The sequence below is a fragment of the Piliocolobus tephrosceles genome, chromosome 1 (assembly GCF_002776525.5).
Source record: "Piliocolobus tephrosceles isolate RC106 chromosome 1, ASM277652v3, whole genome shotgun sequence".
Classification (NCBI taxonomy): Eukaryota; Metazoa; Chordata; class Mammalia; order Primates; family Cercopithecidae; genus Piliocolobus; species Piliocolobus tephrosceles.
The window spans coordinates 121432885-121446898 of record NC_045434.1 but is presented as its reverse complement, the minus strand read 5'-3'; the positions used below and the strand labels follow the sequence as shown (position 1 = coordinate 121446898).

The following is a 14014-nucleotide window of genomic DNA, read 5'->3' as shown; positions in this document are numbered from 1 at the left end:
TTGTATGGATTTTTGGTGGCTTTTCTATTCATGATTAAATGTGTAAGATTTTCTTGAATAAGCAATAACAGGTGGTTCTATAGAATGGAGGGTAGATGGGATGTGGGTGACTTACTCAGTTCTTCAGTTAAAGAGGACCCTCTTCTGTTAGCATGGTGAAGTGCAGTTTCTTTAATAAATTGTGCATGGTGGGGGTGGGATTTGGATTCTGTGATGCAATCTTGTTTCTTTAGGCATCTTACTTTTGGCCACTTGCCCTTCTTTCCAAGGAATCCCACTCCCTTTTCAAGGTGCCACATGAACTGTTTTCATGAACTTTCCAAACATTAGTTTCTGCTTGTTTCTAAGCCTGATTCTTGGCCTTCTCATTAATTTTCAAAACTTCCAGTATCCTTCCAAATAATTCCCTTTTGCTTACGTTGCGAGTACTAGTTTGTTAGCCAGTGTTAGATTCTGTTGATCCTAACCAAAGAACCCTAACTGACATATCAGTCTCTGAGCGCAAAGTTTGTGAATACAGTCATTCCTCCATATGAGGAGGGGAGTGGGAACTGGTTGTGGGACTTCCATGGATATCAAAATCAGTGGATGCTCAAGTCCCTTACATAAAATGGCATAGTATTTGGTTATCATCCTCCACATACATCATCTCTAGATTATTTATAGTACTTAATACCATGTAATGCTATGTAGTCATACTGTATTTTTCACTTGTATTTCTGTTGTTGTTGTTTTGTGGGATTTAAAAAAAAATATTTTTATTCCGAGGATAGTTGAATCCACAGAAGGATACTGAGGGCCAGCTGTATTCACAACCCAAATCACATACAAAGCCACAAGTTCATACACAATAGGCCTGTTAGAACAGGACTGATCTCCCTTGTTTATCATTGCAGCCTTTCTAGCACAAAGCCTGGGACATTCTAGACATTTAGTATGTGTTAAATTTCTCTTACTACATTATTTCCAACAGTATTTACTGCAATCTGCAATTACCTTCTTTTTGTTTTGTAACTGTGTCCACTAGAATGTAAGCTCTATGCAAATAAATACTGTCTCATTTATTGATGTATCCCTGGCATCTAACAAAACACTGACAAACACAGGCACCCAGTAAATTTCTTTTCAATGACTGAACAATAACCAGTTCATAAGGCTGGTAAAATTGGTATAGCTAGATGAAGTATGATTTTGAGGGGCTATGAAAATCAAAGTAACCACACAATAAATTATCGCCCCTCTACTTCCATTCAAAACAAGCTCCTGGAAATTGAATTCTGAAATCTATCATATTACTTTCTCTGAAGAACTTCAAATTGGATGTCAACTAAAAAGTTGCAGGCGAGGTGCGGTGGCTCAAACGTATAATCCCAGCACTTTGGGAGAAGCGAGTATCTCTTGAGGCCAGGTTTGAAACCAGCCTGGTCAACATAGCCAGACTCTGTCTTTACAAAAGAAAAATGAAAATGAGCCAGGCATAGTGGTATGCATTTGTAGTCCCAGATACTTGAGAGGCTAAGGCAGAAGGATCGTTTGAGCCCAGGCATTCGAGGCTGCAGGGGGCCATGATGGCACCACTGCACTCCAGCCTGGGTGACAGAGTAAGACCCTGTCTCAAAAAATAGTAATAGGCCACACATGGTGGCTCACACCTGTAATCCCAGCACTTTGGGAGGCTGAGGCGGGCAGATCACCTGAGGTCAGGAGTTCAAGCCTGGCCAACATGGTGAAATTCCATCTCTACTAAAAATAGAAAAAAAAATTAGCCAGGTGTGGTAATGGGGACCTGTAATCCCAGCTACTCGGGAGGCTAAGGCAGGAGAATCACTTGAACCTGGGAGCTGGAGGTTGCAGTGAGCCAAGATGGCACTATTGCACTGCAGCCTGGGTGACAAGAGCGAAACTCTGTCTCAATAAATAATAAAAAAAAGTTTCAACATGAGAATATATGTTTTAAAACTGGTATGATGAATATACTTATTGACTGGAAAATATAACTAGAAGTATCTATCAGGCTATAAATTGCCTTTCTTCTCCCTTCCATGGAAATTAGTTTTTTTCCATTTTCAGTCAGTATGAAAATACAAGGAACAGGAAATTCAATCAAATTTACTTTTTAACATTTTATTTGGAAATAATTTCAAACTTACAGAAAAGTTGCAGAAAGAGTACAAAGAACTCATACATTCGTTTACTCTGTTTTTCCTTTTACCCTATATGTTAGTAATTTATAGCTGTGTAACAACCCCAAAGCTTAGTGGCTTACACCAAGTACTTTCATCTTACACTGTTTCTGAGTCAGGATTCCAGGAGTGGCTAAGCCGGGTGGTCCTAGCTCCCAGCCTCTCATGAAGCTGTAGTCAGCTAAAGGCTTGACCAAGGTTGGAGGATCCACTTCCAAAGTGACTCACTCCGTGGCATTTGGTAGGAGGCTACATACAGTTCCTGGACAACTGGATCTCTCCATAGGCTGCTTGAGTGTCCCAAAAACATGGAAGCAGGCTTCCCCAGGCGCCAAGCCCCAAAATGAATGAAAAAGAGACCTGCAAAGAAGAGGCAGTGCCTTTTATGACCTAGACTCTGAAATCAATACTGTCACTTCTGTTTTGATCTATCAAGAACCACTAAGCCTAGTCGACACTCAAGGGGAGGGGAATTAAGAGTCCATCTCTTCCAGGGAGGAATATCATTGAATCTGTGAACATATCTTAGAACTACCATACCTAGCTTCAGTACTTTTAAACATTTGCCATTTTGCTTGGTCCCTCTCTTTTCCCCACCTATATATACATACCCATACATGTTACTCCCTAACCATTTGAGAGTAGGGAGCATGCGTTGTATCCCTATCCCTTGTGTTTCGCTCTTAAAGGATATTCTATTATACAACACGGTAGTTATCAATATCTAATTTTAACATTGTGATACTTTAAAGTCCACTTCCACTTGTGTAAATTGCCCTAACAATGTTCCCATCAAATTTATTTTTAAACAATACAGTAAAAACGTAGAGGGTCACAAAGTGTGATATTGGTCATATATATATATATATATATATATAGGCAGGGAATAAAAAAAGGTCCCGGGTCTAGGGCGGTAAACAAACGTGAGCTAGCTGAGTTCTAGCGGGGGTCCCTGAGCACCAAAAGGACAAGACAGTTTCTGAAACACTACCTTATCTTTATCTCTTAAGTTACCCATTACTTATGGAAAATGATTTCTTTTTTACTGTTCCCTTCGGTTCCTCTCTAGATTAGAACACAGCTGGAGATTGTGCTAATAGCTTAGGACATCTGTTTCCGTGAGTAGGTAACAACTTTTTGAAACAAATTCCCTCATCTGCTGAAGAAGGGGGACAGTAATGGCCCCTATCGCCCAGAACCGTTGTGAGGATTTAGCTAGCTGGTGATGCCGAAGCACGGAGTTGTACAGGTAGCCACCAGCACCCAGATCCGCGGCTACTCTACCCGCTCGGCAACTGTACAGCTGGCCGGCAGGCGAACGGGCGGGGCGGCATCACGTGGACGGGGCGGGGCGCGCTAGTCGGCCGATCGCACGATTGTGACGCGCCGCCGGAGGCAGGCCGGGCCCTCAAGATGGCGGCGGACGCCCAGAGCGGCTCGGCCCGGCAGTAGTAGTGGGACGGCACTAGCCGCTGGGGCCGGCCGCCCCAGGAGTGGCTGCAGCAGCGCCAGGAATCGAGGATGGTAAAATGACCCAGGGGAAGAAGAAGAAACGGGCCGCGAACCGCAGTATCATGCTGGCCAAGAAGATCATCATTAAGGACGGAGGCACGGTGAGCTGAGTTCCGCGCCGGCAAGCGTCCCTCGGGGCCCCCATCCGGTCTCTCCTTCAGACCCCAACACTGCCGTCTCTAGGCGCCCCAGTCCCCCGCTGCCTTCCCCTACCCTGTCCCCGGTGCCAGTGCCTCGGGCTCGCGGACCCGCATGCCGCCGCTCCGGGAATCGTCCTCCCCTGCTCGGGCCTGCGGCGTCCGGGGCCCGTCCTCTTTCTCTGCCGCACCTGCCGCCCTCTGCTCCGGCCGCCTCTGCAGGCCCTGCGGCCTCGAACCCCACGTGCGCCTCCGCCGCGGAGAGGAATGTGCCGGGCTCCCCCGGCGGCCCGCCCGCCTGCCGCGCCCCTTGTCGCCGCAGCGTCGCCTCGCATCCGCCGCCAGGCCCCGCGGAACCGTCGCCGCGCCTGTCAAGGGGCTGGGAACCATCCCTGCTCTCCCATATGTTGCTAACAGGGTGGCGTCTGGCACTGGGATCCCGCTGCGGCCCCGTAGTACGTTCGCTTTCTGTTTCCACGTCTGTGCGTCGGTGCTCCGGCTCTGGGCTGCTTACAGTAAACCCTGTCCGGAGGTGGGCTTCCCTCTCTTCCCGGAGTCGGAAGCATGACGGCAGACACCTGGGGCCTACATTCGAACCCGCTAGTTTTCAAAGAAAAGTCATCACTCTGTGCCCTATGATCAAAAGTACTAGAATCAATCATGGCCTAAGGATCAGAGGAAGACACTTTGAAAGGAAGAAAGGTTTGCTTTTTAGAAACTGTTGTCATCACAGTAAACTTTGTGCAGTGTGCTGTAGTTAACCAGCAGGGGACGTAGGATTTTTAATTGAAAAAAAAAAAACAAAAAAAACCAAAACTGTGCTTTTTATGCTAACATTTCTCCGTTGCTACACTCTCTCATCTTTGTTGCATCTGCTGATACCGCGTTCTGAAATAGAATGGAAAGGTGATATATGTTTCACTTACCTGAAGTGTGCAGAAATGGTTCCATTAATTCCATTTCTGTTTATATCTTATTGGAGCCCTGATCAACTGCTAGCACAGTACTAAATATGTAAGTAGGCCACCATTGAGGATTTACTGAATTCAGTTGAAAAACGTAACAAAATTGTGTGACATTTCAGAACACGGCCCAGTCAATATGCGAAAGTTTAGAAAACTTGGGACATATGTAATGACTTCAGAATATATTTTTAGTTTAACTGTAACATTTATTACATGTTATAGCTTTGACATTTATTGAAAAAACAAACTTGGAAATTCCTCAGGTTCTTTTTATTGAACTTCATTAATTAAAACATTACTTTAATTAGATCTGTTATGAAGAGTCATAGTTCTTTTGACCAAGTAGTTAAGAACTATATGGGGGCCGGGCGCGGTGGCTCAAGCCTGTAATCCCAGCACTTTGGGAGGCCGAGACGGGCGGATCACGAGGTCAGAAGATCGAGACCATCCTGGCTAACACAGTGAAACCCCGTCTCTACTAAAAAATACAAAAAACTAGCCCGGCGAGGTGGCGGGCGCCTGTAGTCCCAGCTACTCGGGAGGCTGAGGCAGGAGAATGGCGTAAACCCGGGAGGTGGAGCTTGCAGTGAGCTGAGAACCGGCCACTGCACTCCAGCCCCGACGAAAGAGCCAGACTCCATCTCAAAAAAAAAAAAAAAGAACTATATGGGGAGAAAAATACTGTTGCCTTTGTCAACCTTTAGAAAGACACAGTATTTTACATTCTTCATAAAATCTACAAAATAGTGGAAATGAAGGATTGTATTTTGTAAGACCAAGTGATATTTAAGATCAGTATTTTTTGCAAAATGTAAGAATGAAACTGTGATTAAGAAACAGCTTCCTTTTCCTTGAAAAGTTCAGTTTTATTGCCTTTCTTTTGGGTTTTGTTTGATTTACTTTACAGCAGATGCTTTCTTTCCAAATCCTGTGAGTTGTGGAAAGGATTGTTTTTGAACTTTCTTGTCCTGTTATGAAGGTTGTAATTAATTCTTAGCCTGCTTTGGGACACAAAATAAAATGTTTGCACCAGCAATAGGTTTCACATAGAACAAAGGAAGACTTTCCTTGAGGGCTGTGAACATGGGGGCTATTATCATTTCTCATCTTTATACACTTAATATTTCATTATCTATTCTAAGAGCACTGGGCACTCCTTTAGAATGGGGGCTTTGTTTTGTATGTTTGAATCCCACAGGGCCTAGTATGTGAATTTTAAAGTCATAAAAACACTTACGTTTTGTACTAGCACATTCATAGATGAATTTTTATCTGTAATTTTGTTTATTCTTATACATAATCAGAGGATATATTTCAATAAATGTCAGAGGAATATTTTGCATTATTTGTATTTTAATCCATCCCAGCTTTAAATTTAAAAAGTATAACTATTGCAATCATATAAATTATTGTAAAATGGTAGTTGCTTGTCTACCTCCCTACTTAAAACAGGTCAGACTGCTATTATGAACTTTTTTTTTTTTTTTTCCTGAGACAGAGTCTTGCTCTGTTGCCCAGGCTGGAGGAGTGCAGTGGCATGATCTTGTCTTACTGTAACCTCTGCCTCTTGGGTTCAAGTGATTCTCCTGCCTCAGCCTCCCGAGTAGCTGGGAGTACAGGCACGCACCACCTACACCTGGCTAATTTTTTACATTTTCAGTAGAGATGGGGTTTCACCATATTGGCCAGGCTGGTCTTGAACTCCTGATCTCATGATTTACCCACCTTGGCCTCCCAAAGTGCAAGGATTAGAGGTGTGAGCCACCGTGCCCAGACTGAACATTTTTTAAGAAAGGGAAAGAAATTGTCATTTGATATTCTGTTCTTGTGTGTTTTTTAATTCATCGTATCATAGAACATTTTAGTGCTATTGCTATTGACCTCAGAGTTTCAGAGTTTTTAGAAAGTTCCACCAATAGGTAGATTCATTCAGTCGGATGTCTGAGGCTCTATGGTCGGTATACGTGACAGGTTGTGAACAGTATTTCACATATCTGGTCAATGGTACTGATTTGATCCCCTTCTAATATCTTGTCAACAATGTTAATAAAATTCTTTCCCGTTGTCCTGCTAATGACATATATGTAAGCCTATTTGGCTAGTTTAAACATTTATAAACAAAACTAGTAAGAGTTGTTAATGATTTGTCTGAAAATTAGAGCAAATTTGTAGTTTTTAATGGTTGAAGAAATAAATCCTTCTAAATGAGCCAGATTAATCGTAAGTTACTGATTTTTTTTTAATTGAAATTGTATTTCATTCATTTGAATGAAAAGCCAGGCCAGGATAAAGCTAACAAGCTACCTATGTGAGCGCAGACAAAATTAAGATAAATTACATTAAGGTGTGTGATTCTATATTAGGCGTTTTTAACCTGGGTCTGTTCACCCTGAAGTTTTCAAAATTTTCTTTTGGCTATACATATTTTTTGGAAGAGTCCCAAAAAGTCCATACTTCCCAAAAGTTTAAGAGCAATTGTTCTGTTTGAAAACAGCGTGACTGAAGAATAAGTTCCACAGATTATATTCAGTAAATATTTAATCATATACTGTATACTACTTCACTGATGATAGTAACCATATTAGTGAATTTGCTTTTAAAGCATCCATATATAGAAATAGTTTTTAGGCCAGGGGCAGTAGCTTACGCCTGTAATCCCAGCACTTTGGGAGGCCAGCGTGGGCGGATCACTTGAGGGCAGGAGTCTGAGACTCACCTGGCCAACATGGTGAAACCCCGTGTTTACCGAAATTACAAAAATGAGCCAGGTGTGGTGGTATGCGCCTGTAATCCCAGCTACCTGGGAGGCCAAGGCATAGAGAATCACTTGAACCTGGGAGGCTGAAATTGCAGTGAGCTGAGATCATGCCACTGCATTCCAGCCTGGGTGATGGAGTGAAACGGTCTTAAAAAAAAAAAAGGTTTTAGTTACAAGTTTTAATGTATGTAACATTCAGTGTAGGTATTTAAGACAGCCGAAATAAAAATACCTTCTGACATTTTCAAATACTAGAATTCTGTTTTGTTTTATTAAAGCATTACCACTTGTTTTTAAGCATAGCTGTTAGAGGCTAAGAGCTAAAGAGTTATTTACATTATTCAAATTGAATTTTCCTTATCTTTTAAAATGCTCATTTTAAAATATGATCTTCATTGTTTTGTCAATACAATTGTGAGACTACATCTCTGACAAAGTGGAGAATGTATAGTTCTTTCAGAAGTTAATTGGTAAAATGACTTTAAAGATTTGATAGAAAGTAAGGCATGTGTGAATTGCGTTGTTGGAAGTACCTGAAAAAAGTAAAATTGATATATCATTTGAAAATGAAATGCATATCCCTGGATAAGCAGAGCACCAGATTTTTTTTTTTTTTCTTGGCATCCCTGATTTTCATTAAATAGGAATCAGCAACCATTTCAAAAGCGGGACCCACTCTTCATCTGCAAGGATGGCTGAAGTAGTGGCAGGAAAGCTCTCCGGGATGTAGGACCTTTGTAGACCCAGAGAGTTGTTAAACAGCCTTTGGTTGCTAGCGTGCGAGCAATGAGAAGGGCCTGTGGTGCTTTTCTTTTTCTTTCTTTCTTTCTTTCTCTTTCTTTCTTTCTTTCTTTCTTTCTTTCTTTCTTTCTTTCTTTCTTTTCTTTTTTTTTTGTTTTTTTTTTTTTTTTTTTCTTTTTTTTTTTTTTTTTTTTTTGAGACAGGGTTTTGCTCTTGTTGCCCAGGCTGGAGTGCAATGGCCCGATCTTGGCTCACTGCAACCTCCGCCTCCCTGGTTCAAGCAATTCTTCTACCTCAGCCTCCTGAATAGCTGGGATTACAGGCATGTGCCATTATGCTCGGCTAATTTTTGTATTTTTTAAATAGAAACAGGGTTTTACCATGTTGGCCAGGCTGGTCTCAAACTCTTGACTTCGGGTGATCCACCTGCCTCAGTCTTCCAAAGTGGGATTACAGGTGTGAGCCACTGCACCCAGCCCTGTGGTGCTTTTCAAAAAGCCTAGAAACATCAGGGTGTTTATATTGTCTTTGGCAGGTGTGTGGCAGGCAGCATCATGAATTACTTAACTTGAAGTTAGAAGACTTGCATACCAACATAATCAGACCATCTGCAGAAATTCTCCTGCAGTTGAAATGTAACTCCTTTGCAGCTACTGAGAGTTTAAAGTTTAAGTAAAAAAATGAATAGCTTTCTTCAGGTAACATTCTGACAAGTCTGTATGATTTAAAAGTTTCAATTATAAAGAACTCTGGTTGTCTTTTAGCATTATTTTAAATTGGAAGTGTGAAAGTAACAGTTGACAGTTTCAGCCAGGGTACATCAAGAAGAGATGAATATGGATATAATATAGCTCTCAAAATTTCCAGTACTTTGTAACAAAGAAATATCTCTCCCATTGCCCTGCTTTTTAAAAAAAAAATACATTTTTTTCCTACCAGTCATGGGAAACTCAATGGAATGGTTCAGGAGGGACAAGCATATGCAGCATACCTGTCTTTTTCCATTCAAGTTTTACTTTATTTTTAAAATTTATTATTTTTTAAAATATTTCAATAGTTATGGGGTACAGGTGGGTTTTGGTTACATGGATAAGTTTTTTAGTGGTGATTTCTGAGATTTTAGTGTACCTGTCACCTGACCAATGTATACTGCCCCAGTATATAGTCTTTTATCCCTCTCAAGCTTCTCCCCATCCTCAAAGTCCATTCTATCACTCTTATGCCTTTGCGTCCTCATAGCTGAACTCTCACTTGTGAGAACATGTGACATTTGGTTTTCCATTCCTGAATTACTTAGAATAATGGCCTCCAATTCCATCCAAGTTTCTGCAAAAGACACTATTTCATTCCTTTTTATGGCCAAGTATTCAATGGTGTTCATGTACCACATTTTCTTTCTCCGCTTGTTGGTCATTGGGCACTTGGGTTGGTTCCATATCTTTGCAGTTGGAATTGTGCTGCTGTAAACATGCATGTACATGTGTCTTTTTCGTATAATGACTTCTTTTACTTTGGGTGGGTACCCAGTAGTGGGATTGCTGGATCAAACAGTAGTTCTACTTTTAGTTCTTTAAGGAATCGCCATACTGTTTTCCAGAGTGGTTGTAGTAGTTTACATTCCCAACAGCAGTGTGAAAGTATTCACTTGTCACCACATCCACATCATCTATTATTTTTTTGATTTTTAAATTATGGCCATTCTTGCAGGAGTAAATGATATCTCATTGTGGTTTTAATTTGCATTTCCCTGATAATTGGTGATGCTGAGCATCTTTTCATATGTTTGTTGGCTGATTTTATGTCTTTTGAAAAATGTCTATTCGTATCTTTTGCCTACTTTTGATGGGATTGTTTTTTTCTTGCTGATTTGAGTTCCTTGTATATTCTGGATACGAGTCCTTTGTCAGATGCATAGTTCATAAATATTTTCTCCCACTCTATGGGTTGTCTGTTTACCCTGCTGATTTTTTTTTTTTGAGATGGAATTTTGCTCTTGTTCCCCAGGCTGGAGTGCAATGGCACGATCTTGGCTCCCTACAACCTCTGCCTCCCAGGTTCAAGCCATTCTCCTGCCTCAGCCTCCCAAGTAGCTGGGATTACAGGCACACACCACCACGCCTGGCTAACATTTTTGTATTTTTAGTAGGGATGAGTTTTCACTATGTTGGCCAGGCTGGACTCAAACTACTGACCTCAGGTGATCCACCCACCTTGGCCTCCCAAGGTGCTGGGATTACAGGCATGCCTGGCCGGCTATAAGTATTTTGCTTTATTTCTGGGTTATCTGTTCTGTTCCATTGGTCTTCATGCCTATTTTTATACCAGTACCATGCTGTTTTGTTAACTATAGCCTTTTGTATAATTTAAAGTTGGGTAATGTGATACCTCCAGATTTGTTTTTTGCTTAGTCTTGCTTTGGCTATGTGGGCTCTTTTTTGGTTCCATATGAATTTTAGGATTCTTTTTTCTTGTTCTGTGAAGTATGATGCTGGTATTTTGATGGGAATTGCATTGGATCTATAGATTGTTTTGGTCAGTATGGTCATTTTCACAATGTTGATTCTTCCCATCCATGAGCATGGGATGTGTTTCCCTTTGTGTCATCTATGATTTAATAGTGTTTTGTAGTTTTCCTTGAAAAGATCTTTCACTTCCTTGGTTAAGTATATTCCTAGGTGTTTTTTTTTTTTTTTCTTTTTTTTGTAGCTATTGTAAAAGGAATTGAGTTCTTGATTTGATTCTCAGCTTGGTTGTTGTTGGAATATAGCAGTGCTACTGATTTATGTCATTGCTTTTGTATCCTGAGACTTTACTGAATTCGTTTATCAGATCTAGGAGCTTTTTGGATGAGTCATTAGGGTTTTCTAGGTATACGATCATATCATTGGCAAACAGTGACAGTTTGATTTCCTCTTTTCCAATTTGCATGCTCGTTATTCCTTTCTCTTGTCTGATTACTCTGGCTAGGACTTATAAATTTTTTAATTACTATGAGTACATGAGCCGGGCGCGGTGGCTCAAGCCTGTAATCCCAGCACTTTGGGAGGCCGAGACAGGCAGATCACGAGGTCAGGAGATCGAGACCATCCTGGCTAACACGGTGAAACCCCGTCTCTACTAAAAAATACAAAAAACTAGCCAGGCGAGGTGGCGGGCGCCTGTAGTTCCAGCTACTCGGGAAGCTGAGGCAGGAGAATGGCGTAAACCTGGGAGGTGGAGCTTGCAGTGAGCTGAGATCTGGCCACTACACTCCAGCCTGGGCGACAGAGTGAGACTCCGTCTCAAAAAAAAAAAAAAAAAAAGTATAAAAAAAATTACTATGAGTACAAAGTAGATATAGATATTTCTGGGGTACATCTGATATTTTGATACAAGCATATGTCGATACAGGTATACAGTGTATAATAAATCAGGGATACTGGGATATCCATTACCTCAAACATATATCATTTCTTTGTGTTAGGAACATGCCAGTTCCACTTTTAGTTATATTATTTTTTATTTTTTGAGACGGAGTCTAACTCTGTCACCCAGGCTGGAGTGCAGTGGCGCAATCTCGACTCACTGCAACCTCTGCCTCCCGGGTTCAAGCAATTCTCCTGCCTCAGTCTCCTGAGTAGCTGGACTCAAACTACTGACCTCAGGTGATCCACCCACCTTGGCCTCCCAAGGTGCTGGGATTACAGGCATGCCTGGCCGGCTATAAGTATTTTGCTTTATTTCTGGGTTATCTGTTCTGTTCCATTGGTCTTCATGCCTATTTTTCCTTGGGATTACAGGTGTGCGCCACCACGCCTGGCTAATTTTTATATTTTTAGTAGAGATGGGGTTTCACCATGTTGGACAGGATGGTCTCGAACTCCTGACCTCATGACCCACCTGCCTCGGCCTCTCAAAGTGCTGGGATTACAGGCGTGAGCCACCGTGCCTGGCCTAGTTATTTTAAAATATACAATAAATAATTTTTGACTAATTATAAATAATATAGTCACACTGCTGTGTTCTTGAATACCAGATCTTACTCTTTTTTTTTCTTTTCCTCATACTACACCTATTCCTTCTATCCAACTATATTTTTGCACCCACTTTATCCCTGCCTCCCTGCTATTTTCCCAGCCTCTGGTCACCATTCTAACTCCATATCTCCATGAGATCAGCTTTTTAAGTTTTTAGTTCCTGCATGTGAGTGAGAATATGCAAAATTTGTCTTTATGTGCCTGACTTATTTCACTGAACATAATGTCTTCCATTTCCATCCATGTTGTTGCAAATGACAGAATTTCATTCTTTTTATGGCTAAATAATATTCCATTGTATATATGTACCTCATTTTCTCTCTCTCTTTTTAAATTAGAGATGAGATCTTGCTATGTTGCCCAGGCTGGTCTCAAATTCCTGGCCTCAAGTATTCCTCCTGCCTCAGCCTCCCAAAGTGCTGGGATTACAGGTGTGAGCCACTATGCCTGTCCTGTTTCTTCTTTTTTTTAAACCTCCTTTTTCTTTTCAACACACAGACTTTTTAAAAATGTGTACCACACTTTCTTTGTCCATTCGTCCAGTTATGGACACTTAGGTTGATTCCAGATCTTGGCTGTTTTGAATAGTGCTACAATAGACATGGGAGTACAGATGTCTCTTGTTTATATTGATTTCCTTTCTTTTGGATACATAACCAGGAGTGCGATTGCTGGATCATATGATAGTTCTATTTTTAGGTTTTTAAAGGAACCTCCATACTGTTCTCCATAGTGGCTGGGGATTTACATGCTCACCAACAGTGCATGAGAGGTCCCCTTTCTCACCAGCATTTGTTATTGCCTGTCTTTTGGATATAAGCCATTTTGACTGGGATGAGATGATAGCTCGTAATTTTGATTTGCATTTGTTTGATGCTCAATGATGGTTCAGCATTTTTTCATATACCTGTTGGTCACTTGTATGTCAATCTCTATTTAGGTCTTATGATTTTTGTTTTTATACAAGTTGTTTGAGCTCCGTATATATTCTGGTTATTAATCCCTTGTTACAGGGATGGTTTGCAAATATTTTCTCCCATTCTGTGGGTTATCTCTTCGCTTTGTTGATCATTTCCTTTGCTGTGCAGCTTTTTACTTCATGTGCTCCTCCTTGTCCCTCTTTGCTTTGGTGGCCTGTGCTTTTCAGGTATTACCCAAGAAATCTAGGCCGGGTGTGGTGACTCACGCCTGTAATCCCAGCACTTTGGGAGGCTGAGGAGGGCGGATCACCTGAGGTCAGGAGTTTGAGACCAGCCTGACCAACATGGTGAAACCCTGTTTCTATTAAAAATACAAAAATTAGCTGAGCGGGGTGGCAGGCACCTGTAATCCCAGTTACTTGGGAGGCTGAGGCAGGAGAATTGCTTGACCCCACGAAGTGGAGGTTGCAGTGAGCTGAGATTGCACTACTGTACTCTAGCCTGGGTGACAGAGTGAGACTCTGGTGGAATATTTAGGGTTCTTCTAAAAAAAAAAAAAAAGAAAAAAATGTATATATATGTATATATATTTGTTCAGATTGATGTCCTAGAATGTATTCCCAATGTTTTCTTCTAGTCATTTTGTGGTTTCAGTTCTTAGATTTAAGTCTTTAATCCATTTTGATTTGATTGTTGTATATCACAAGAGATAGGGGTATAATTTTATTCTTCTGCATATGGATATCCACTTTTCCCAGCACCATTTAAGAGACTGTCCTTTT

At 41.2% G+C, this 14014-nt stretch overlaps 1 protein-coding gene across 1 annotated transcript in view; it reads left to right on the top strand.

Moving 5' to 3' along the window:
• Positions 1–3558: 3558 nt before the first annotated feature.
• MFSD14A (major facilitator superfamily domain containing 14A) overlaps positions 3559–14014 on the top strand; it is a 47693-nt gene continuing 37237 nt past the window's right edge. The window contains exon 1 of the mRNA XM_023191287.2: positions 3559–3796. Within this exon, the coding sequence (XP_023047055.1) occupies positions 3713–3796 (84 nt within the window). The 5' untranslated portion in view covers positions 3559–3712. The remainder of the gene's footprint in view (positions 3797–14014) is intronic.